We start from the raw sequence: 25,282 nt of genomic DNA on the forward strand, positions 1-25,282 counted from the left end.
TGCTCTCAGAGGCACGGCTTCTAGCACGTGTAATGTGTAATTCATCCACATTCAGTTTTACATCTCCAAATTCTATTCCTTTTTTGGTAGCTGTGTACATCCCTTCAGGCTTACAAGACACCTGTAAATTTGGCCGAGTTTGTTTTTCCGCCCTCATATTACTGCAATTAACTATTTCTGACAGTACTGATACACAGTAGGCTGGGGGAGGACATCTGCTTTAATTTTGCTCTTTACTTTGAGAAAGTCAGACAAATAAACTGCTCGGTAATGAGACTTCAGGAGCCTTAGCCCTGTTCCATTTGGTTTTCTGTGTCACTAGATGACCTGTCTTTTTGTCCTGGAGGGGCAGTCATGTCTGCATTTTTCTCTCGCATCTGCATTTTTCTCACTGGTGAGACAGGTTACCTTCCTTTAAAGTGAAACTGCATTTTCATGTTTTGTAAATGACACTCATAACTAAATCTTTCTTCATTTATAGCCTCTGTTTCTCTTTACATTTTAGGAAGCAAAAAAACCCAAGATGATCTCTAACAGTATTGTAATTTTTCTGTTGTTAGATACACTGCTGGTTTTTTTTACAGAGAAAGTAAACATTTCACAACCCCCCCACTTTTCCTCGTGGAAACTGTTTTACTTAAAGAAACCCAGCCAACTACTAAAGTTAACCATAACACATGAATGCATTTATGCCAGGGCACTCAAAGCCAAAAAGACAGGAAAACAATTTGAAATAAAAACAGATGTAGTGATGAAGAGATATACAGAGAAAGTAATTTCTCATTAAATATTTTCAGCAAAATATTTTTCTGAATGACATATCCTGTATTAAATCGATATACAATTTCTTTCCTGCTGCCTTTTTGCATCCTACTTCATGTTTGTGGATCAAAAGGTAAAACTACATGGTCTATTCAGATAATGCAATTTCACAAGACCAACCACACACTTTCTGGTGCCATTTCTCCTTTACTAACAGAGCTTTTGTTTCAATTTCTCAGTACAAACTTCTGCAGAAGTAGAAGAAAACTGTGCTCAAAGCCTCTCTTCTGTGTTGGTCATGAAAACAAAATTATTTCCATATTAAATTTTTAGTGTGAAAATAACAAATTCTGATAGCATTGCCTTAAATCAGGGAAAATATCTGCAGAGGCTGTGGAAAGATTCTCTTTCATGAATGGCCGGGCCCAAAGAGTGGTAGTAAATGGAGTTTAACTCCAGCTGGAGGCCGGTCACAAATGGTGTCCTCCAGGGCTCAGTACTGGGTCCAGCCCTGTTCAATGTCTTTATCAATGACCTGGATGAGGAGATTGAATGCACCGTAAGTAAGTTTGCAGATGACACTAAGCTGGGAGGAAGTGTCAATCTGCTGGAGGGTAGGGAGGCTCTGCAAAAGGATCTGAACAGGCTGGACCACTGGGCTGAGACCAATGGCATGAGGTTCAACAAGGCCAAATGCCGGGTCCTGCACTTGGGGCACAACCACCCTGTGCAGTGCTACAGACTAGGAGAAGTCTGGCTAGAAAGCTGCCTAGAGGAGAAGGACCTGGGGGTGTTGGTTGACAGCCGACTGAACATGAGCCAGCAGTGTGCCCAGGTGGCCAAGAAGGCCAATGGCATCTTGGCTTGTATCAGAAACAGCATGACCAGCAGGTCCACGGAGGTTATTCTCCCTCTGTACTCGGCACTGGTGAGACCACACCTTGAATACTGTGTTCAGTTCTGGGCCCCTCACCACAAGAAGGATGTTGAGGCTCTGGAGTGTGTCCAGAAAAGAGCAATGAAGCTGGTGAGGGGGCTGGAGAACAAGTCTTTCGTGAAGTGGCTGAGAGAGCTGGGGTTGTTTAACCTGGAGAAGAGGAGGCTGACGGGAGACCTTACTGTTCTCTACAACTACCTGAAAGGAGGTTGTGGAGAGGAGGGAGCTGGCCGCTTCTCCCAAGTGTCAGGGGACAAGACAAGGGGGAATGGCCTCAAGCTCCACCAGGAGAGGTTCAGGCTGGACATCAGGAAAAAATTTCTCAGAGAAAGGGTCATCGGGCACTGGCAGAGGCTGCCCAGGGGGTGGTTGAGTCACCATCCCTGGAGGTATTTAAAACATGGGTGGATGAGATGCTCAGGGGTATGGTTTAGTGGCTGATAGGAATGGTGGGACTCAATGATCCTGGAGGTCTTTTCCAATCTAGTGATTCCGTGATCCTGTGATTCTGTGAATGTCTCAGCTCTGACAGAATCTGCTTCAGCCAGGTCAGTATAGAGATAAAAGATGTTCCTGTGCCATCAGCACTCACCCTAATGTTTCCAAAGCAGCTGGACAAATTCATGGACAAAAAACCAAACGAGATCATTAATGGTAGAGGCACCAGTGGGTGCCACCAGCAGGCACCTGAGTCGCAAGATGATGTATCTGAAAAAAACACTGCTTTGTGCTTCCTGGGTTTTTAGTCTCCTACCTCAGCCAACAGCAGACCTGCCTGTCTGACCGTGGGTACCTTTGGTACGATCTGCATAGCCATCTGCATATTTTAAAGGATTTTCAACTGCTGTGGCCACTGGTTAACTCTGGACAAACTCTCCAGCAAAGCAGGACCTTGCCCCTTCCCTTAACCTTGGCTTTGCGTTTTAGACTTCCAAAAGGAATGGATTTTAGTTTTTGCACAGGACACTGAAATGTTTTGGGACAGGGCTTCTTATCCCCAAGAACTGCAATCGCTGCAGTACTAGTATAGATCGAGTCTCAAGGATTTTGATGGAGTACTCCACCAGCACAGAACTAAATCCTTTCTGATGCTCTTTTCCTGACATGCTGATCTTCAATCCCCCACAACCTCTGTAATCCTAAAGAGATGAGCATGCAGCATCAACATGACCCTAATCCATTGCGATGTTTCATGTCACCCATATCGTCATTTCTGGCCAAAGCACTGTAGGTTGTGGCACATGCCTGGGGCTAGAGGGGAGCAAAATGGAGAAAGGGACCAACCCATTACATGAAATGTCTGTCAAAATTCCAAACACTTCTCTGCATTACTGCTAGATAATTTGGATATTAGCCTAAAAAATCTGTGTTCTGCTTTAAAAACAAAGAAGTCATGATTTTTTTCACACCTAAGTCTCTTAAAATGGTTTGTGGGTTTTTCTTTTCCCTGTGAGGGTGCAGGAAGGGGAATGAAGCAAAAAATTCCTCTGAATGAGAAGAGGAATAAGTACACAAAAAGTAAATTATGTCAGATTAGGAAAGGGTTAAAACAAGGTCTAACTACTCTAGACTGCTAAATATTAAGTTCAATTTCTGCTTTCCAAAGCAGCCTGCTATCCAGCCCCAGTGGCATCCTAGCCTCCGGTTAAGAGTACCCACTGCAAAGTGAAGGGCTGCCTCCTAGCAACTCTGCATGCCTTGGCTTGATTTCCCCAGCACCTTACATCTCCAACACCACCTACCACACCACCAGCAAGCTCTAGGCTAACGACTCAAATCCCAGTTTTCTGGTAGATTAGAATTCATACGATATTCTCTTTCTGGCCCAGTGTGACAGCCACCCAAACTACCGTTTTTCACACCAGTGTTTTCACTGTACCACTGCAGCTGGTTGACAAACGCAACTCCTGGGTGTTTCTCCTGGCCATTGCCAGAGACAACCTGAAAAGTCACAACCTGCCACTGCTCTTGAATAAAGGGTCCTAACTGACGTTAGCAGGAATTGGAGCTGGTTGGAAATTACTTTTCAATAAGCATCTTAATTAAAAATCACCTTTAAATTACTTTTCAGTCAAGCATCTCAATTAAAACAAAATATAACTCCCCTGAAAAAAAAAACCCAAAGCTATTTAAAATGAGACTTGCATTTTGTTTTGCCTTCAGGACAAAGCGTTTGCCCTTTGTGAGGGTTTCCATGGCTTCTCCCTTCAGATGACCCAGTTGGAGAGGCAGCTAATAAAGGCAGCCCCATTCTTACAACGGATGCGACAGAGCATGCATCTGATAGACCTCAGCATGGATGGCTTAATTACCACCAGATGTCCCTTTTATGGGAGAAATCATTCCTAAAAAAAAACCAAAAACCTCAATCTGACGAGATGCTGGTAGTATTTCCTAGCAGCCAATGCTTACCTCCATGCTGTGCATGTATCTCCAGAAGGCAGCTGGGATCAATCCACAAAAGGCCAGAGCAAAACAGAAAAATCCCTAAGGATAAAGAGGAAAAATACCATCAGTTACAGCATGGGGAGGGGAAATATCCATTTGAAAACACCATCAGGACATATTTAATATGCTCATTTGAGCAGGTTTAGTTAAAGTTAGAGCTAAACATCACCTTCTTTAAACATCCCTCATAATGCTAGTTACTTAAAGGAAATTAGATGGATAATAATGTGATTGTCCATTAGATGGATAATAATGTGATTGTCCATCAGGAGCCCTCCAATTGCACTGTGGCCATTTGAAGGGGTTGACCAAAAAATCACCTAGCCTCCCCTGCAGCAGTTAACCTATTCTGCCCAAATTCACCCTGGGAGGGAAAAAGGAGGAGAAAACCATCAGTATGTGTCCTTCACTGCTGTGGGACTGTGGCTCAGAACGGCATCTCCTTACTCACAGGATTCAGTTCCCCTCATTTTAAACTTAGTTATCAGTTTTAAAGAGGGGAAACCCCACACGAGTATTTCATAAAGACACAAGTAACTGGGAGGGAGAGCAGCCAACTCTGGAAAAGGAGCTGGACTTTACCCTATCAGCAAGGGGGCAAGTCACGTTCCTGAAACCAGCATCATCCTAGTTAGACAAAAGGATGACAGAGGTGTAATCAACGCCAGCAACTGACCCTGAAATGTCTAAACAATAACAACAATGACGCAGGAGGTGGCTTAACTTATGTCTACTTCCCTAGGCTGGCAGAGTTGGAATTAAGATGAGTCGTCTCTTTATTTGAACAAACCTGATCCAAAAAAAAAAACCCACCCTAATGTAAACAGTGCTTGCCTGTTGTGACAGCTGGACTGAAGTATTTTGTTCATATTAAAAAAAGAAAAGTAAAAAAGAAAAAAGGTGCCTGTATAGTGTTTGAAGGCCAAATGGGCTCATCAAATATGAATCCACAGCTTAGTCTTGGAATGGCAAAAGATGATGAATAAGCACCAGTGGAAAATTATTGCCCTTAGAAGTTTTTCTGTGAAACGATCCCTCTTCCAACAAAAAGTTATGTAGCAGGGGAAAATTACCCAAGTCACTGCAGCTTCTTTTGGTTTCTATTTTTTTTTTTTTTTTGGTATGTTTTGGCAGTGTGACATAGCTGAAATAACTTTAAAAAGATTAAATTTTTCATGAAAGTTTACCAAATTCAAGCTTAAGGAGAGGAAGAAGCTTGTTGCTGCTACCAATTCTGCTCTTCAAAAAACTTCTGGTTGAAAAACAGGGTTTAATAAAAATAAAAGCCCAATTTTTTCATGTGCAGTAAGAGAGGAAAATGTGGTACTTTAAATTCTGGAAATGAACAAGAACATGCCAGTAAATGGCCTTTTGCTGGTTCTTGTCCATTTGCTGCCTGCTGTGTTTCTCTGCTTGCGGCAGGATGATGTCCTGCTTGGGGTCTTGCTCAGGGAGCAAAGCTGCCATTGGCATTTCCCCACTCTTTTGGGGCTACCTTGTTTCAGGCTTTATATCAGACACCAGGGAAAACCATGGTATGGCTCTTACGAAAAAGCTTAAATTATGTATGTCTGATCTCTCCTTTTCTTTTATGTTTTTGGCAGCTGCCTGGCCCTATTGGTGGTGAGATCACTTGCTGCCTTGCCAGAAGCTGAAATGGGATAATGGGAGAAATGGGACCCTAAGGAAGAGGAAAGTCTGATGAAACACTGACGTAACAAGGGTCAAAGATGGGGAAGAGCATGCAGGGCGAGATAACACAGACCAAAATACAGCATGACTGAGCCCAAACACAGCTGGGCTGGGTGGTTTATTCTCTGCAGGTACAGCATAAACTGGATGGGGAAGAAAGAGAGGTTACATGGGCATTTCAGGTTGCTCCTCACTAAGACTAGACCCTGCATTTTGCACCTCCTCCAACAACTTCCCCCCACAAACAAACAGCATGACAAAGCCAACTTTTTCACCAAAATCAAGCTCAAAGACAAGAAAAAAAGATAAATTTACGGAAGATGAAAAAACAGCACTGATAGCAATGTGAAAGCTCTTCCGCATATAGAGTGAGAAACATGTAGATTGAGAACAACAGTATGCCAGTGGTACCACGTAAATATCGCCCCCCCCCCCCCCCATTGCTCTCCCTTTCTTCCCCCACCAGATTCAGCACTTATGACATCTCTCTGGGGCCAGAACCCCCAGCAGATTAAAACCCTTCTCATCTTCTCTTCCTGAGCTCCACCCTACATCTCAGTCCTTCACCTACAGCATCAGTTCTTCCTTTATTTCTGTCTAGCTTCTCTGGGAGTACCGAGGCATGGTCCCTCGGCAAGCTCCCCCTCCATCCAGTCAGTGTGGAGCAATTACACAGCCCTGAGAACAACTTATAAATGAATTATAGGCTGCTTTTTCCCTTCCCAGCCAAAAGGCTTTTGGAAGAACAACTTTCTAATTACATTAGAAGACATTTGGAGAAAACAAACAAACAAACAAAAAGGCAATGTATAGTTTGCATACAAAACACTGAAGGATCGAGGCTGGTTCAGTATCTCCCAGATCCTTGGAACTCCTCGGAGCTGGCTGTGGGCTGCTGCCTGCTCCTTTTGTGGGAGGCAGCCACATCAGCCCCTTGGAGGGTTGTCACAGACATCAGTTACTCTTTCATGAGTGACCTTGTTTCCATCCCTGCTGCAAGGAACAATTTATCTTTGCAATACTCAGCAAAATCTGCAGGAACAGTGTCTCGTGTGTTGGAAAGTGTACCTTTTAATTCACCTTTCTGATGTTTTCACATTGGTTAAAGGAGTCTACTTTGGATGAGTAAGGGATGCTTTAGCTCAGACTGGGTTTGGCAGCTCAACCAAACCCCTGCACACCTAGTGAGGGAGCCAAACTGTTCCCTGCTCAGCTCCGGCTGTGTTTTTTTGCTGCTGTGGCCATTGCAATGGCCAGCTGCTTGTCAGACTTCACAGCCAAGGGGTGGGGAACCTAATTTCAGATTGCATCCATTAAGTTGCATCTCTTCCTCCCTGACCCAGTTCATCTAGAAGCACGCAACGTTTTTGCCTTTCCACATAGAAAACATGAGTCAGTGATCTCAGTTCAAAGGAGGAATCTGTCCTCGGCTGCAGCTGAGCACATCAGCTCTGCCTGCACCTGCTCCCCGGAGAGGGTGCACAGATGCCTTGCACAGGAGTGATGCACCACGAGGGAGAGCACAGGAGACATATTCATTGCGAAAGGAAGATGCTTAAGTGTGCTGCAGTGTAATTAAGGACCTTCTACACACTCATCTAAAATGATACTCCTGGGAACAGAAAGCAAGTAGCCTGTGCTATGTGCTGGCCCTACTGGCGCATCACTGTCGGTGAAAAAGTGGGCTATGTTGAGCTGAGGTTTTTTGCCTGCAGAAATCGTTTGGAACCAGTGCTTGGAACCAGTGCTCCATCCTGAGAACAAATTTTGCTCGAGACAAGTGTTTTTTAGGCTGGAAAGTTCAGGTATAAGAATTTCAGCAGGGATATTCTAGTTGGCACGTTGCTTCCTGCTTTTTTTTTTTTTTTTTTTTTGTCCCTTCTCTCCATGGGACCGAACCTCAGCATATGGTGCCTTAAACTCCACCAGAGTCGGAGTCTTTGCTTTGTAGAAACAGTACCAAAACCACAGTTTTCCTTCCTTCTTCTAGTGACATGGCCTTCAGGAGCCATGAGAAATGCAGGATGTTTACATTCAGGAATGAATGCATGAGGGACTATGGATCACCAAAAAGCAGAGTCTGCCAGAACCGGAAGACAGTCAATAAACCTGTTACTGCTCTTTTCATTTAAGAGGGGCTTTGGGGATAATAGTCCAGGATTTTAGAACATATTTTTTCATCCTTAAGTTCTTTCATCCTTAAGTTACTCACCAGAAACCAAATTCCTCCCATGCATTGGTGGATGTACAATGGTATGTCTGGTCTAGTGATGCTGCTAATGCAGCTACAAGACAAGTTCTGGAGTTACATGCACTCTGACGAATATGGGCTGTTCTGGTTTCTAACACCGGTCTACACCCTGGTTAGCATTTCCCCAGGGTTAACCAAGTGGCATTGTGGTGGATTAGCTACATCGATGCAGTTATCTCTTGAGAGTGCCTTGGTTTCCTACACAGCCACAGATGTCAGGCATCAACACTCTGTTGTCTTCCGTCTTTGATTAAAGAGTAAATTAAATGGTCTTCTAAACAAGACTCATGCTTTGCAGGACAGAAGTCCTTTAAAATCAATAGCAGAGGGAGGTGAAAAATCCTTTCTATTAACAAGCAGAAGAAAACTACAAGGCCGGGCAGCTGAACACTTGTGCCAGCTAAAGCCCCGCCGGGCAGGGCGCAGCACAACCAGCAAGCTGCAGAACCCCACAGGGCTGAACCCCGCTCCTGCCTGCACTCACATCTCCCTGCCCGCTTTTCTTGCTTGCTGATCAGAGATAAAATGTGAGCCTTGCTAAGGGGTCGGAACTGCGGGAAAACAAGCGGTGGGCTGGCCCTTGCTGTAAAACACAGAACGGGGGGGGGCGGGAGGGACTGTTTAGAGGAATAAGCAAAGCTGCCCTATATGGTTTAAGATGTTGACGAGCGACTTGAACAAGGAGCGGAGAATCAGGCTGCTGGTGACCAGCTCTTCGGTCTTTCCCAGGTCCCCCATTAATTTCTGAAGAGCTGGGTGCAATGCGGCCCGGCGAGGAGGGGGGAGCCGAGAGCTGGGAAGGAGGGAGCTGGGAAGGGGGGGAGGGGAAATGGGAGCTGGGAGTGCGGGGCTGGGACCGGGGAACGGGGGACCTCAGAGCGGGGAGAGGGGAGTTGGGAGCTGGGATCAAGGGGCTGGGAGCCGGGCGCTCGGAGCTGGGAAAGGGGAGCTGGGAGCCGGGAGCTCGGGGCGTGGAGAAGGGAGCTGGGAGCTGGGAGCTCGGAGAGGGGATCTGGAGCCCGGCGGGCCCGCGGCGCCCCCCAGCGGCGCAGCGCGGCCGGTGCCGAGGAAGCCTCGCTCCATGCGAGCTGCCCTTTCCCCCCTTGCACCCTGCGCTGCACCTTCACACGTCCTGAGGGGCCCTCACGCTGTCGAAGACGATGGAAACGTAGTTTAAAGGCAACCAAGGGAAGTCCCGTTATCCCGTGCTAGGAGCAGAGTGGGGTAGATGCCTCATTGTCACAGCCGCGGGGAAAGAACCTCACACTGTTCTTCCCGCACAGAAATGAGAGCGTGTCTTCAGTGCAATGGTACCACCAGAGGGACAAAACGAAGACAGTAACCTTCCTTAGAGGACCCGCACTCTGAGTGCTAAAGCAAAGGAAACAAGATGCCCTCGGAGCCACAGAGAAAAGTATAAAGGTAGTTGGGGGTTTCTGCCAGCAGGGGGGGTTTCCTTGGTGGCCAGAGCTTGGCTGCGGTACACCAAACCGGCCTGGGGGAGCCCCAGGGGGACACAGGAAAGGACCTGCTCATCCTCATTCCCACAGCAATGGGAAAGGGGAGCAGTATCAGGTGGTCTTCGAAGGAGAATAGTGATGCTGGAGTTCACTGCATATGTTTTTCTTCAACTATCCATTCAGGAAACAGCTATAATTTGAACAACCTCTTTTACGTAGTGGCATGTCCCAAACCATGCTGCACACTGAGTAATGCAACCAAATAAACATTACAGCAAAATTCAATTGTATTTTCAGGCAGTCCTGACAATCTGCCCTAGCCTATAGTACCCCATCTGTTGTTTTAAATGATGTGCTAATTGCAGGCACACACTAAAGTATACTTAAGCAGAAGAGAGGGGAATTATATGTACTCTGCTAGCAGTATTCTTGGGAACTGTGTCACTCAGCTCCCTTTGAGCATTTCAGACAGAGGAAGACTGTGTGTTGAGAATGAGAAAACTTTAATTTCAGTGGCTGCTCTTCACTAAGTTTTAAAGGTGTCTGCTTCTCATTTCCATCATCAGTGTAATTTTCTCCAATTACATAAATCAGATAAATCTCTTGAAAGCTAGTTTAGGTATGACAGTAATGCAATTATTTTATATTAAGTCGGACTTCATGAGCAGCAACCTACCTGTCGCTGTTACTCCTGTCCTTCCTACGACACAGGCAAATACGTAGAGAACAGCACTTTTCCACTCATCCCTCCAGCCCTGAGGCTGTTAGATGCTCCATTAAGACTAAGCCCTCTGTGCAGACTGTGTTTTTAAATGGAGCAGAGCTCACAGTCCAGTTTACTAATGCTAGCATGGTCAGGGCCCAAACAGGCACTTCAGTGTGGATGATGGAGAGAGCAAGTTTGCATTTCAGCTCTCGTGGCGTGCTCTCCATCTTCTCCTTGCAGGCTGAAACTCAGGGTACAGCCCAAAGCCCCCATGCTTGCTTCCATGCTTTATACACCCTGTATGCCAGTGTGGTGGATATTTGCATCCAGGGGGAAAGGAGGGGAGCTAACTTTGCTGTTACAAGTCAGAGGAACAACGTGGGACTCAAAATTGCACTGCTAAGGTTTCCCCACACAAACCACATGTTGGCTGGGTGAGAAAAATATATGCTGGGAATCATCATCACTGCATTTGCTTTGATAGATAAACTCCTCCCTTTGACCTCACTCTGAAAGCTGCATACGCAGCTCCTTGGCAAAAGAAATGGGGTGCAGAAGGATGCAGTCCTCAGTTGGAGCAGATCTGCAGGGTCATGCCTTTTAAAAAATGTCCCCTTACAGCACAGGGTGGAGCAAAAGGATGTCCTTCCCCAGGTATGGATGCTCCCAGGTACAAGGCAAAACAGCTCCCAGCACCCCATTTGAAGGGTATCAGCCCAAAGTTACAAAAAGCTGCTCTCAGGCAGTCCCTGCTGATACGCACCATGGCGATGAGGCACTGTGATTCCCGCACTGTGGCAGCAGAGCTCAGCAGGGCTGCGAGGATCAGGGTCATGCTGAGGCAGATGCCAAAGTAGAAAGCTGGAAGGAAATCAGACATGGGAGATGCAGTCAGACACCAAGACTTCAGGGCTAACAGAGGCCTGGTCTGGTGCTTTCGCTCAGAGAGGGGCCTAAAAGTGCATTTTGGAAGACAGTCCAAGAGGACCATGTTGCAGAACTCAATATGCTTTGTAATTTATACTTTACCCCCCAACTGCATGTGTTTTGCTTGTCTGGCAGAGCTGTAAACCTCTAAGTCGTTCCCACAGCTCAAGCTGAGCGAAGCACCCTAAAAAGCACCCAACAAACCACAAGCTGTCAATTGTTTCAGCAGCCAGATAAGGATCACCCTAAATGGGGGTGCTGACATGCAGCAGATGTCCCAGAGCCCCTATCTGGACGTTGTGCACTGCTAATCTTTTGCAGCATGCGTCCTCCAGTTTCCTCCTGGCTAAGGCAGAGTCACAGCCAATACCCTGCAACAGGGCTCATGGACCACAGCACTGCAAATGGCTTTGCAACCCTCACTCAGGGCTAACTGCGCAAACAGTTAACGCTTGCAAGCAAAGCAAGTGGAAGCATTGCTGGAGAGGGATGGCTAGAAAGGGAGCTTGCAAGTGTCAATCTATATAATCCCTGATCCGAGTAGGAAAGCGGGAGGACTGTACCTTAGCTCTGGGCTCCTACAGCACTCATCAGTGCCAGGTGTGCAGGTCCACTACAGAAAAAAAAGGGTCTGTGGGACTGTGTTAACCTTACTGCATCCTCCAAAAGCCAGCCTCTGCCTCCTTCTACAATGCCTCCGCATTTCCTTCAACTGCTCTGGAGGATTTTGCAGCTCCTGGGTTCACCAAAGGTCTCACTGGGTTGTGACCAGAACGTACCTGTGTAGTGGATGACCCTGTAGGAGTTGCTCTCCAGGGAGATGTCACTGAAGAGGGTGAAATGGAGCCCATAGTGGGTGACTGTGCTCAGCGTGGCAATGGACAGCCCCAGTAGCTGGAAAAGAAGGTTTTTAGGAAGGGATTAACAAGGCAGCAGCGCTTCTGCGTGCACACAAAGCTTTGAGGTATATCTGAGTACTCCTGAGCTCCATGCAGATGCAGACAGTCTGATCATCCAAAGACTATTGCATGTACCACAAAATGCACATAAAAGGACAAATGCCGGACAACCATAATATAGCTCTGCTTTTTTCTTGCTTAATGAGTGCGTGTGACACCACGCAGCCTGCAGTCCCTTGGCCACTGTGCATGGGTGAAACTTCCAGACACGTGAAGAAAATCCAGAGGACCGATGCATTTGCTGCACACTCCCACCCCACACTGCAGAGTACGCATGTGCATTTATGAGGCCTGCCAACTTCAGTAGTGGTTTTGGGCAGGGAGGATGTTCTGTGCTTCGCTCTTTGCAATGCTAGTCCCGTTGCCTACTGTTGGCTATACTTCACTTTTGTAGAGTGCAAAGACCTAAGTCTTGTACTACTCTAAGCAATCTGTGCTGGTTTCTGTCTCTGCAACATGCAGTTGGGCTGTCTGTGTTTCTGTCCCATCCCTGAGAGCACTGGTATGCCTAAGGCACAGCGTGACTAGCAGTGTGTTACCCTCCATGTTGCCCAGAGCAAGTCCAGGTGATGGGGAAGGAATATTTCTGATGGCACCTGGCTCTAGGGCTCCTTGCAGCATGAGTGGTGGCAGAGTGGGGATAGAGACTCTAACAGTGAGACAGTTAAAAATAGCTCAAATTCTACCGTAATGAACCTGGAAATTACAAGATGTGAGGCCACTCCTAACTTCTAAGATAAGGTTTTGTCATTTTGTGCCTTTAAATATGGAAACACAAGACAGCTGTCCCTGTGTCAAATGTGACAGTCTGGTGTCAACATAATCCCCACTGTATGACATTTTATTTCAGAGCAGACTAATGGCTATGTTTGGAGAGTTATAACTTTGGAGACTAAATACACCCAAACCGTAGCATTTCCTGCTTATAAATAACCTAATTTGTGGCACCTACTGATCCTTCATGCTGTGCATTACTGCATATCTCGATCCACGCCCAGCAAAATGCTACGTGCAACACTGGTTAGGTCAGATTTCTGAGAAACACCAGTCTAAAATCCTCCTGAGAGCAATAATGGAATTCTTATTCCACCGATACTACTTATTACACTGATACTACCTGCAGCTGACCACCCTCCCAGCAACAAATACGACTGCAGCAAGTCCATCCTCCCTCTTTTGCTCCAAGGAGACAGGAACAAATATCTTTTTTGCTGAAAAACACCCATTCTGCTAGCAGAAACCTTTCCTTTCTCTTTTCAGGCAGCAACTAGATAGTGAAAGACCTGCAACGAAGTGACATCCTTGAGAAACCAGAGTTCTATCAGTGGAGGGGGAGAGATGCTGGTGGCCAGTGATAACTGCCCAGGGCACAACGATAACTCAGCCAGTTGGCTTTGCTTGCCCTCCACCCGTGAAAAACAGAACGTGGAAAAACCTGTCCCTTTCCAACCAGAGACAGAAAAGGCAACAGTTCACCCCGATTCTGCAGAGATCCCCCAAACCCGCCTGCTCACCATGACACAGAGGCTGGTGGCCAGTAGCTGGCACTTGGTGGTCCTTATCCTGCACCTCATGGCTGCTTGTCCCCACTGAGAGCTGGCAGTTGGTCCCTCCAGCTCTTGATAAAGCCTGGGTTTCTACCAAAGGGAGGCAAGGCCACAGCAGAGCATCTCGGGAAGTGTAGTCCCCACCACGTGCCAATGCACCTCTTCCTGTCTGATTATTAAATCCTCTTTAGAGCAGCAACCATCTGCCTGGGCGCTCAGTTGGCTGACATCAGCTCTGACATGCAGGCAGCTGGGAAAGGAGAAAAGGCAGACAGAAAAACAGACTTTCACAGACTTTGGAGCAAAGATCCTTAAAAAGTTTTGAAACTGTTCAATTAAGATCCGGTATCAAAATATTCTGGTTTTCGCTTTACACTGGGATGTGGTTTTGCTTAGTGAACTTGTCACTAACTATTTGTTTTAGTCTGCATAAATAGTCTCTTGGGAAAAAGTTTAAGAAAATGTTATTTAGAAAAAATAACCTATTGTTTTAAGAAAACGTCAAAATTCTCAAACAGATCTGCAAAAGAGTCTTCCCTTCTCATTTAAAAAACATCACACGGCAATAACCTTTGACTGAGACTATTAAAACTTTGATTTGCAGACAAGGGAAAGAAATCCCTTTGGCAGTATTTTATTCAGGAAAACAGCTATATGTAAATACAACCCCCTGCTCAGAAGACCCTCACATCATAGATGCTTTTACTCTCTCCTTTCCTCTCTCCTAGCATTGAAGACCCCATGGATACAGAAGACTCAAGTGGTTTCTGCTCTTCAAAACCAGAATATGCCTGCTGGATGCATATTTCCTGAAAGTAAATTGCAAAGAAGCTTCAAAAATAATCTAGCCAAAAGGAAACTGAATTATTGAGTGCCTTAATCATCCCTAGTTTTGGAGCTGGACCAGAGGAAAACAGGTGAAAGAGAATAATGGAAAATAGCTGTGCTCTCCTCAAGTGGCAAAGAAATGGAAGAAAAAGGTAGAAGCATCTCACGTCAGTAACTGTAGCTACAGGAAAATTACAAAGAGGAAAGAGGAGAGGAGTGAAAAAAGGAAGGAAGACGTGTTCTGCAGAGCAAAGAGAAGCAAGAGAAAGTGAGTTGCACAAAGTAATGTGCAGAGGAAAAAGCATGTCATGATTTTCTGATTACGTCAAGAGCATTCTTGCAGGTTTTCCTGCAAAACATCATGGTTGCAAACTCTAGGGACACAAATGAGTGCTGCAACAGCCATTTCCTAAAAAAGGTGTCCCCCACGGCTCATAGGTCCCTTCTCTTGTGCCCAGTGGGAGACACTCATGTACCCATGTGCACACAGAGAGCTTCCTACTGCAGCTACCAGCTGGAATCCACCTGAGGAAGACCAACAGACAGCAGGGAAGCAGAGCAGGAGGGAGAGGACTAGAGAGAGAGAGAGAGAGCGAGCGCAACAGGCCAGGGAAGCAGCCAATGCTCAGCCCCACATGTCCAGCAGCAGGAGCCGGACACAACCCGCAGCAGCACCAAGACCCTAGGGAGAGGAGTTCAGCTGCAAGGTGACCATGCCTGCATGGTCCTGATCATGTGCCAGGTGGGTAAAGTGCTTTGTAAAACACTGCAGTAGAGTTAGGACTGTATCTAAATGCTGTTGTTAGCATCTGTCATTTCTTCTGGTGCCACATGACAGACAGTTGTGTTTCCACCCGCATTTTCAACGTCAGTGGTCACCAAGGGGGAATGGGTATAAAGGCAGCAGGATTGGTCCACAGGTGGAGTTACAGGTTAAATATGGTAGGGTTGCAAGAAGGTGTGAAGCACTGCTCTGTGTGTAAAACCAGCTACAGAAGCCCAATCAAGAGCAATGGTGAATTAAAAGCCACGGTGCAGCCATAGTGCACGCCCTGAGGACTCCTGGAATTCGTTTCACAACAAGGGACATGAAAAAAAATATGTAGCCCCTCTTCATTTTCACTTCATTTTCACTTTCATTTCACTGGAACAGGCTGCCCCGGAAGGTGGCTGAGTCACCTTCTCTGGAGGTGGTTAAGGGACGTATAGATGAGGTGCTGAGGGGCATGGTTTAGGGATTGTTAGGAATGGTTGGACTCGATGACCCAGTGGGTCCTTTCCAACCTAGTGATTCTATGATTCATTTTCACCTAGACTCCAGTTTCCTTCCCCAACTCTAAACTCGCTACCGAAGACCTGTGCAAAGGCAGATCTCACACTAGAGGTCCCCACAGGCCAGCAGAAAACCTTCCCAAAGACCTGGATGATTCGAGTAAGCATTTTGAAGGAAACAGGCAGCTCCCTTCCAGGTTCCCTAAATGTCTCTTCTGTCTCACTGCAGGACCACCTGAGACATCACAAAATCATCATCTACACCCCTTGTAAGTGCTCCCAGTGTCTCCATAAAAGATGCTTTACCACCTTATGTCTCCAGCCATAAACACAGGCACCTTCCCTGCCTTATCAAGCTCTCAAAGCAGGTCTGTAACTTTAAACACCTGGGTTTAAACAGATGTTTCCTTTGGTTTGTCTGTGAATTCCTGTTCCTGGGTAGTTTGTCCATGTCCTCAGATGCTTCTCCCACCTCCTGTACTCAGTGCTATGCATTCATGCCTTCTCCCTTGACAATTACCTGCTCTGTCGCTGTGCTGGATTTGGGGGTGGAGGCATTTTCTGCTGTTCCTCTTTCCTTCGTTTTATCCTCTATCCTATATTGGTATGGCTTGGAAGGTTTTGTTTGGGGCAGAACATACGTGAATTTCTAAAATAAATAGTAGGAGCATTAGTAGACTTCGGGCATTAAGAGGGCTCTGAGGGAGGCACATTCAGCACGTGCAAGAGGATTACTGAAGTAAGCACCAGTGGAGTACCCATGCTCACTGTACCTATCACCATCAAAAGGGGGTCTTCACAACACTTCATTTTCTCCAGGATTAAATGGCCTCTGGGTGCCCTGTCATTGTTATACACCTGCCTCAACATGTCTCTGCCCAGGTAGTCCTGGTAAGAAGTAGTGTCCCCTCAGCCCATTCCCAGCGGGAAGAGAGGCAGTGCTGGAGGCACTCACAGCTGGTGCATGGCCTGGACGGCAGCATGCCTTTTCCGGCAAGACTCAGCCTCCTGCCAGGTTTTATCAATTGGTTGCCTTTGCAAAAGTACAACTTATCACTCTCAAACACAGTACGAAATCCACAGGTGACCACAGCTCCCATCTGTGGCTTCCTCCCTTATCTCTGGTTATTGACTGGAGCACAGAAAGAGTGTAATGAGGCTGAAAATACTCCTGGAAGCCCAGGTGCCCACTTCCTCTAGCCTTGTGGCAGCTTGCAGCCTTCTGTTAGGCTGTGAAAATACATACTGCCAGCTGCATAGGTGTCAAAATGATGTGCCACCTTATCCAGAAGGAAAAGATTGTTTTAAAAAAGGGAACAAAGCCAGATCATATTTTTTTGCAGAGGTTAAAGTCTCCAACCCTCTTCTGAGCTGGAGGGAAATGCTGCCCACACTTTCAGATGGTGGTCCTAAAAGAACTAGGGGATTTGATGTGTTGATGAACTTGGGAGACTAACCATAAACAGAAGAGAAGAGGCTGAATGCATGCTAGTGCTTTCTCACCATCCACTTTTCTGGCTCTTGCTCTATCAGTCCAGCTACCAAAGACACAACAGTGGCACCATAGCCCCAGCTGCTTGAACCCCAGCCAAGAGGCAGGTAAGGGAAACCTCCCCTTTGGCTTTGGGGTGCTACTACTTGGGCTCCCATGAACAGATAGGCTGGATGCAGGGGAGAGGAGGTTGCCCCAGAAGGCAAAATTATACCCATCACCTAGGCAAAATGCATCCGTGCCAGCTCCCTGCTATCTTTGCACCATCATTAGAGAAAATACTTCTCCTCCATGGTAGAAAATAGCTCCAAATGTGCAAGATTTACAATCATTAGTGGCTCAGCCCATTTTGTCCCTCACCTACAGCCCATAACATCGCTGGTTTCCCCACAGAGCTTGCTTGTAAATAAAACATGCCCATATCAAACCACACTGAAGCCATATGAACGACAGGAAGCCAGGGAGACCTCACAGCCCGAGCCTGCCTTCCTGGGTGTATCACAAGGATGCACTGCATAGCACTCATATAGCACATACGCACAAAGCTAGAACTCAGCTTTTAAACCCAGGGCTGTCTCTTTTCAAGAAAGGAAGGGGAGGACAAAAGGGGGAGGTGCTGGGTTTTGCCAAGCTTCAGGTGCACCATACAACCGCACAGTGAATGGAAACAAGGCTGGTGGGAGGCTGCTTTTGGAAGAAAAAAAAATGGAAGCAAATCATAAAATTACCAAAGGACTTTTTTATTTATTATTAGTTCTAAAATGTGTCTCAGAAACCCTCCTGTGATTTCCAAGCATTTTGAAATGAACTGTAGGTGAGCAAAAACACGTCAGAAGAGTTATTAAAAGAAGTTCATCAAGTACAAGAAAGATTACATGTGGAAAGAGCATAAGCTGAAGACGGGGAGTTCCCCTGAAAGAATAAACTCAAATAAACTTTGTCCCTGCCCCAAAAGTGAAACAATAGTACTCATACCTCTAAAGTACACCCCCATACTTAAACTATTTTCCACATGATATCTAACTGCAGACCATAAAGGGCCTGAAGCCAGCTGTGCTAGTGATAGACCTAACGATACCACTCTAGCCCTGGTCCCACAAAACCAGCACAAGTGGAGCCCAGCCTGGCAAGGAGGGGTTCACCTACTCTACTGGGAGAATGGGGCTACTTGACTGCCCCTTACCATTTATTTATAGCATTTGCTTTCTCGAGCCTTATCACAATGGGACTTCTATTCTTTTTACTGAGGTCCAGAAAGTTTCGACACAAAAAAACCCAGAAGCTCATATCAGCTGCCGGTAATGCATAGGTCACGTCGGGACTGACCCAGCACTTTGACTGCTGTGCTTCCACCGACACACACGCCAGATCAGGTGACAGCATTTTGCCCTCACCTCTGGCAGACACAAGAAATAACATGCAGCATCAGGGCTTGGAGGCCCTTCACCACAGTGTCACCCTCTCTCTCTGAGCAGAGTTCACCCACCTTACACCACACTGGCTGAAGACACACAGGACTGCGAGGTGTCCACACCAACCGTGTGTACATCACTTTTGCCTTATCTGTGCCAGGAGAGGAGAATTTCTTCTCCCCACCCTCTGGGGATGGGTAGCACACTGCTGGATGCTTTCTCTCCCCTGATTATAATCAGGAAGTTGATTGTGAACACAGACAGTGTTTAATGATGTCTTGTTCTACTGGGTCTTAAATAGTCATTAACTTTATAAAGAGATTTCAAATAAGATTACAATTCTGAGAGTATGAGGTGTACCTACCTTCAGACAATTGGAAAAGCAGCTGTATTTTAAGAAAGCAATTGCTTTGTGCTGTGCCCAGACCCAACAGCCACATCTGGCTGGAAATGCACATTGCCATCGGCAGCCCTGAAGCCAATTTGGCAAGTCAAGTTTGTTGCCGAGCAGCACATGGGCCCACTGGGGCTAGAATCTGCATGTTGTCCCTTGAGACTGGATTTACGGGTGTTTGAACAGTGCATTAATGAAAAAAAAATCCCGGTAGTTATTTTTGTAAAATAAAAATCCAGTTATTACTCTTGACCGTGGCTCTTTGATACATAAGGTTTTCTCCTGAACAGCTTCAAAGACAGCAGCTTCCTCTTTCCTGCAAGAAAGGCTTGCGTCAGAAATTAAAGACGGAGTTATAAAAGAACACTGATATTACTCCACTGCAGTAATGGCCTTTCTGTCTAAGCCACTACTGCTAGTAAGGGCAAGGTAAAACCCCTGTGCTATCCAAGCAAGCTTTGTAGATTCTAAAGACAAGTGCCAACATTAAGTGGCTTGAGCTGAGCAAGCTATCCTGTGACCACTCACACACAAGCATGTTTATACATGCAAGCAGCTCTCCTGCACTTTGCAGGAACCCACCAGGCAATACGTTCCTGCCTGCACTGCACACCATATGCTGCTCCTCTTGAGCCAAACCCTTCAGACGAGCTGCGTGGCAGGTCTATGGCACAGTCAAGAACATCTCAAAAGCTACCAAATTTGGGTACTAAGCCCGATGTGTTCATGATCAGGAGTTCCAGACATACGAAGCACTCACAGGCTCCTTCTTGTCACTTCCAGGAATTCCAACCTGGCTGCCTGTGACACTGCAGCAGGGCTCGCTCCTTTAACCCACTGCCACTGCAACAGATTCCTGTGAAAAACCTTCCCCTTCCAATGTGTTGGAGCTTTGCCACACTCTAAATACCCCTCACATATTGAAAAAAGTCCCCTCTGTGTCACATCTAGAAATCTTGGATGGCTCTTTTTATTACTGTTTTTAGCTTAGACACACCTTAGGAGCAGCACCAGAGCAATCTAGGGTGTCTAGGGGGATATAGATTCTCGCTATAAAACTCATACCTTGCTGCAGAGCCTCGTTGGCACCTGCCTGTGTGGTGACAGCTCTGCTGTGGGTACACACACATCCATGTCACCAGGCTGCTGCTAGAGAGCTGGGCTTTGAACATCTTCCTGGGAAGGGGTTATGTTCCCTGCCAAAAAAAAGTGGGTCCATAACTGAACTACCCCATGCCCTCCTGCCTGCACACTCTGGGTAGAGAGAGACCCTGTAGAAGACAATTAGCACTCCTCTTACCCCAGTTAAGAGCTGCTGCTGGGGTGGATGAGCATCCTCCTACCTCCAGCAGACAGTCACACCCAGCGGCTGCAAGAGCACCAGCTCAGTGGCTGGCACAAGGGACAAGCCAGAAAGGGCCTGAGCCGACCCCACTGAAGCCAGTGAAAGGGTCTGTCAGAGATATTTTAGCAGCACGCAGTTTTTTCGGTCGGCAGTTGTTGGTTTTTTAAAGCCTGGCCAGGAGCAAAGCCCCGAGGACAGCACATCCTGCAAGCTGTGCTGAAGTGAAGAGCAGACTGCAGCCCCTGGGCAGTGGGTTAACGTAACACCTCCTCCATCCACCCTGCTTATTTAGCAAAACACCGTGCAAGTTATTTTTCACAAGTTCCCCGGATACCAAGAAGCATCTCCTTTGTCTACCCATTAAATTCAGCTATGCAAAAACACCTTACCCTGCTGCTCTTCCTCCCCGGAGCTGGAAGCAAGGCTTGCTTGATGAACAGCCAAACAGGACTGCTTGCCATGGCAAAGAGAAGCCTGGGAGCAACCCCCAAGCTGCAAAAACTTTGCATTTCTCTTCTCTCCATGCCTCATTTAAGCCTGCAAAGCTGGCCTGCAGAAAATGGCCTTTGTAGAGTGACTCACGTATCTGCTACGAATTTTTATTTCTTTTTATTTGCATGTCTTAACAAAGCGGGGTCCCAGTGCATCCCTTGGCTTTGCAAAACGAACACCAGCCAGCATCCAGCTGACCTAGAATCGTAGAACCCCTAGGCTGACAAAGACCTTTGAGATCATCAAGCCTAACCCTACCCCTACCCGTTCGCTACTAAATCATATCCCTAAGCACTTCATCTACCTGCCTTTTAAATACCTCCAGGGATGGTGACTCAATCACCTCCCTGGGCAGTCTGTGCCCGTGCCTGGTAACCCTTTTGGTGAAGAAATTTTTCCTAATGTCTAGTCTGAACCTTCCCTGGTGCAGCTTAAGGCTATTCCTTCTTGTCCTGTCACTTGGGCCAAGAGACCAGCACCCCCCTCTCTACAACCTCCTTTCAGGCAGTTGGGGACAGTGATAAGGTCTCTTTTTCCTCCAGGCTGAACAACCCCAGCTCCTTCAGCCGCTCCTCGTAAGACTCATTCTCCACACCCTGCGATCCTGGGACCACGGCACCCACGAGGTGCCCGGTTTGGGGGGGGAAATGTTGCATTTGGGACAGGAGCTGGGGCTGGCACTGCACCAAGGGCAGCAGGGAGTCCTGGCTGCGGGTGCGTGCGCGGGGCGGTGTGTGGGGGAAGGCGGGGTGCGAGGGGAGCCCTCCTGAATAATAATAATAATAATAATAATAATAATAATAATAATAATAGGAAGAAGTAGTAAACAAAAATATTAAAAATATAACAATAGAAGCGGAATTAAACGGAAAAGCTGCAAAAGCGAGGGAAAGGAGGGCGCGAGGGGAGCCCTGGACGGGTCCGGCGGAGCCACGCGCCGGGCGCGCGCGGGGGGGCGGGGGCGCGCTCGCGGGAGGGGCGGGGGGGAGGGGGGTGCGGCGGGCGCGCGTGGCGGGGAGTGCGCGGGGGCGGGGGCGTGTGTGCGCGCGTGGCGCGGCGCGTGCGGGCGGCGGGGGCTCGCGGCGCGTTGATAAGGGCCGCCCGTCGGCGGCGGCTGCCGTAGAGGCGCGGAGCGGCGGCGGGAAAGGAGGGGAGGGGGAATAAACACCGGCATCCCCCTTCCCCCCCCCGCCGCGCGCTGCCTCCTTTTTCTCCCCCGTACGTCGAGGGTCTTCATTTCTTATTCCAACTGGGTTTGGGGTTTTTTTATATTTCAAGTTTTTCCGCCCGGCGATGAACGCGGGGGCCGCGCCGCCGCCCCCCGCCGCCCCCCGCGGCCGCCGTCGTCCCGCCTCCCCCGAGCTGCTGCGCTGCAAGCGCCGCCTGTCCCTGTCGGCCCTGGCGGGCAGCGGGGCGGCGGCCGCCGTGGCGCGCCGCAACGAGCGGGAGCGCAACCGCGTGCGGCTGGTGAACCTGGGCTTCGCCGCGCTCCGGCAGCACGTCCCGCACGGCGCCGCCAGCAAGAAGATGAGCAAAGTGGAGACGTTGCGCTCCGCCGTCGAGTACATCCGCGCCCTGCAGCGGCTGCTGGACGAGCACGACGCGGCCGCCGCCTTCCCCGACGGCTGCGGGGAGGGAGGCGGCGGCTACTGCTCCGCTTCGCCCTCCTTGGGCTCCTCGGCGCCCGGCTCGCCTTGCTCCTCCGAGGAGAGCGGCTACGACGCGGCGCTCAGCCCCGAGGAGCGGGAGCTGCTGGACTTCACGAGCTGGCTCGGGACCTACTGACCCGGCGGGAGGTGAGGGGCGGCCGGAGGGGACGGGACCGGGTGCCGCCTCCCCCTTCCCCCGGGGCGGCTCTTGGCGCGTCTCCCCGCAGCCCGCGGTGCCTCGGCTCCCTCGTTCGTTCTCCGCAGCCCGCGGTGCCTCGGCTCCCTCGTTCGTTCTCCGCAGCCCGCGGTGCCTCGGCTCCTTCATCGCCGGCAGACGCTCCCCCCGGCTGCACTTCGCCGGGTACGCCCGTCGGATTTGGGCTGTGGAAAGTGCGAGGGTGTAAATGACTGTCGGGGCTCCCCTACCCGCTCCGGAGAAGCTTATCCACCTGCAACCGCCGACGAAGAGGAGGCCCGAGCGACCCAGCTTCCCCACCGCTGCCTCCTGGTGTTGCTTTGGAGGGGTGGGGGGGAAAAAAAGGGAAATTAAAACCACTTGATGCTTCCTTGTTTCTGGAGAGCGGGGGTTTTTTATCGTGTCAGAATCTATTTTATATGTAACTTGAACTGCCTGTGGGAACACTGGTGTATGAAGACTTATTTTTGTATGAGAAACCTTAGAGAAAAGGGGTGAGGAGATGGGTCTATTTTTAGCAAGTCCTATTCCCTTGTTCTTGAACACTGCCGGCTAGAATGTTTTGGGAACGTACACAGTTTAGATTAAAAAGTGGGTTGTTTTTGTCTCTCTGAACACTTTAGTAAAAGACTGTACATCTATGTTGTGTCTTAACGTGGTGTCCAAGTTTGCCTGGTGTGAAGGTCCACTTCTCTGAAAACTGAAGTTTTTTTTTTTTAAAAAAAAAAAGGAAAAAAAGAGGTATTGAAGGCATTTTTGTATGCACTTGCTAGGATTTCTTAAGTTGTACATATGCAGTTTTTAAGAGTATCATATTTTATGTAAATTTACTTTATAAATAAAAATCTATTTATAAATGGCCTCAGGCCTGTAAGATGCATGTATTTGACAGAAATGCTTAAGGTAACTTCTGCCTGAGAGAGTAGGAGAGGGGGAGTAATGAGGGTTACAGCAGAGCAGGAGTTCTGGACCAGGTTTATATGTGCAGAAGGGGAGAAGGAGCAGCACACTGCACTCTTGTTTTTTTAACCTCATTGAAGTTTTTATGAACTCAGCTGCAAGTACCACAGAAACGACATATGGGGACATGCAGATGTGTGTAGGAAGCAAGGCAGGTTCAGTGCTGTCCTATCCAGGGCATGCAAAAAGCTGAAAAGCTGCTGCAGGCTGTGCTGCCATTGCTCACAGTGGTGGGAGATTCACGAGAAGGTAAGGAGAGGAACAAGTATCTGAAGTTTGTTTGTCCTGGCAGCTACTCTCAGGAGTTAGATTGGGGTGCCTTCATGCAGGGGAGCTGCATCTCCAAGAATAGTGTTGACATTTAGAACTCACACATAACCAAGTGTCCTACTCTTAACTTCAGCGGAGTGTATGTATACATTATCTAAATGTAATAAGCAAACATGAATTGCTTCTTAGAAACTCTTGTCAGAGACTCCTGAGCTCCATCTACTACTTTTGGGCTAACGTTGAAGACCTGCTTCAGTGGAGGTGAGCCAGAGGTAAGGCAGATTGCTATGAGACAAAACACAGTAAAGGCATGAAAAGCCACAGAGGAGGCTGTTAGTCCCCTTACATAGCTGTAGTGATTGTTACTAGTCAAATGGAGCAGAATCAGCTGGCCTATGGAATATGCTGAGTGAACATAAAGCAGAAAGGGTTATTAAAATTGACCTTTGCAGGGACTATGTGTATAATCTGTTTGCTGTGTTAGTAATGGGAAGGCAGAAGTTTTCAGGTGTATGATCATTCAGCAGTCTCCAATTCAGTAATTGCAGTGGGTGCTCTGAAATGTATATCTGTAAGAGTATTCCACATACATAATTCCATTTGAAGACCAAAAAAAAAACCATGGGAAAATGCAGGTTCTAGCAGCAAGTAGCATTTAGGAGCCTGCAAACAAGAGCAATAGCTATCATGCTTCAGGTTCATTCCCTAATCAAAGTTGGTCTAATAAACATGGCCTTTGAAAGGCCCTGGGAATTGAACTGCTCGGTAAATTCCTTGCAAAGGTTTTGCCCTATATGGCTCTTTGACAGCCCCACATGTAGGAGTGAGAGCTGTGAGCTGACCTGGGTGTCAAGTGATCTGCTACGCTTCACTGCAGCAGATATGGCTGGTGGTGTGGGGGAATGACATGGTATGACACGGTACCTTTTCCCCATGGGGGCTTAGGATCTTCATCTTCACAGATAACCTCCAAAAATTCCATCAGGCATAAATCCTTGCAGATTCACACATACTATTCTTGGCCTAAACTAGCAGTTCAATCTTTTCCAGGCAATTTAGAAAAACTAGGACTGCTCCTTTTATCTGTGTAAGTGTCCAGTTATGGCAGAATGCATTTGTTTAGAGAGTTTTACTGCTGCTTGGCTGGGTGTTTTCCTTCCTTAGGAGCACTGATCATTTTTGTTTTTCTAAAAGCAATATTTAGCTCTCAGTCAAGTAACTCCCATCATCATTACTAGGTTCACCAGATCACCCAAGATACCACTGCAGCAACATCAAAGCGG

At 47.7% G+C, this 25,282-nt stretch overlaps 2 protein-coding genes and 1 long non-coding RNA gene across 6 annotated transcripts in view; 2 read left to right on the forward strand and 1 right to left on the reverse strand.

Annotated features, from left to right (window-relative positions):
• TSPAN32 (tetraspanin 32) overlaps positions 1-20,952 on the reverse strand; it is a 44,290-nt gene extending 23,338 nt beyond the window's left edge. The window contains exons 1-6 of one of the 4 annotated variants that reach the window (XM_054067690.1): positions 20,822-20,952; positions 20,153-20,283; positions 19,334-19,403; positions 11,963-12,077; positions 11,020-11,117; positions 4,112-4,186 (exon numbers count right to left, since the gene is read on the reverse strand). In XM_054067690.1, the coding sequence (XP_053923665.1) occupies positions 4,112-4,186; positions 11,020-11,117; positions 11,963-12,077; positions 19,334-19,403; positions 20,153-20,259 (465 nt within the window). In that variant the 5' untranslated portion in view covers positions 20,260-20,283; positions 20,822-20,952. Of the gene's footprint in view, positions 1-4,111; positions 4,187-11,019; positions 11,118-11,962; positions 12,078-13,656; positions 13,940-19,057; positions 19,094-19,333; positions 19,404-20,152; positions 20,284-20,821 lie in introns of those variants that run through there. The other 3 variants (XM_054067691.1, XM_054067692.1, XM_009571925.2) reach the window with 3 other exon arrangements.
• Positions 8,719-19,064, forward strand: LOC128852267 (uncharacterized). Its single transcript, XR_008450006.1, has 4 exons — positions 8,719-8,819; positions 9,374-9,512; positions 14,418-15,259; positions 16,019-19,064. It is a non-coding gene; the product is annotated as an uncharacterized LOC128852267 (long non-coding RNA).
• Positions 20,953-21,987: 1,035 nt separating the features above from the next.
• ASCL2 (achaete-scute family bHLH transcription factor 2) lies at positions 21,988-23,624 on the forward strand. The gene has a single exon (XM_054068150.1). The coding sequence runs from the start codon at positions 22,218-22,220 to the stop codon at positions 22,707-22,709; it is 492 nt and encodes a 163-aa protein (XP_053924125.1). The 5' UTR covers positions 21,988-22,217; the 3' UTR covers positions 22,710-23,624.
• The last annotated feature ends 1,658 nt before the right edge of the window (positions 23,625-25,282 follow it).

Source organism: Cuculus canorus, chromosome 5 (assembly GCF_017976375.1).
Source record: "Cuculus canorus isolate bCucCan1 chromosome 5, bCucCan1.pri, whole genome shotgun sequence".
Taxonomy (NCBI): Eukaryota; Metazoa; Chordata; class Aves; order Cuculiformes; family Cuculidae; genus Cuculus; species Cuculus canorus.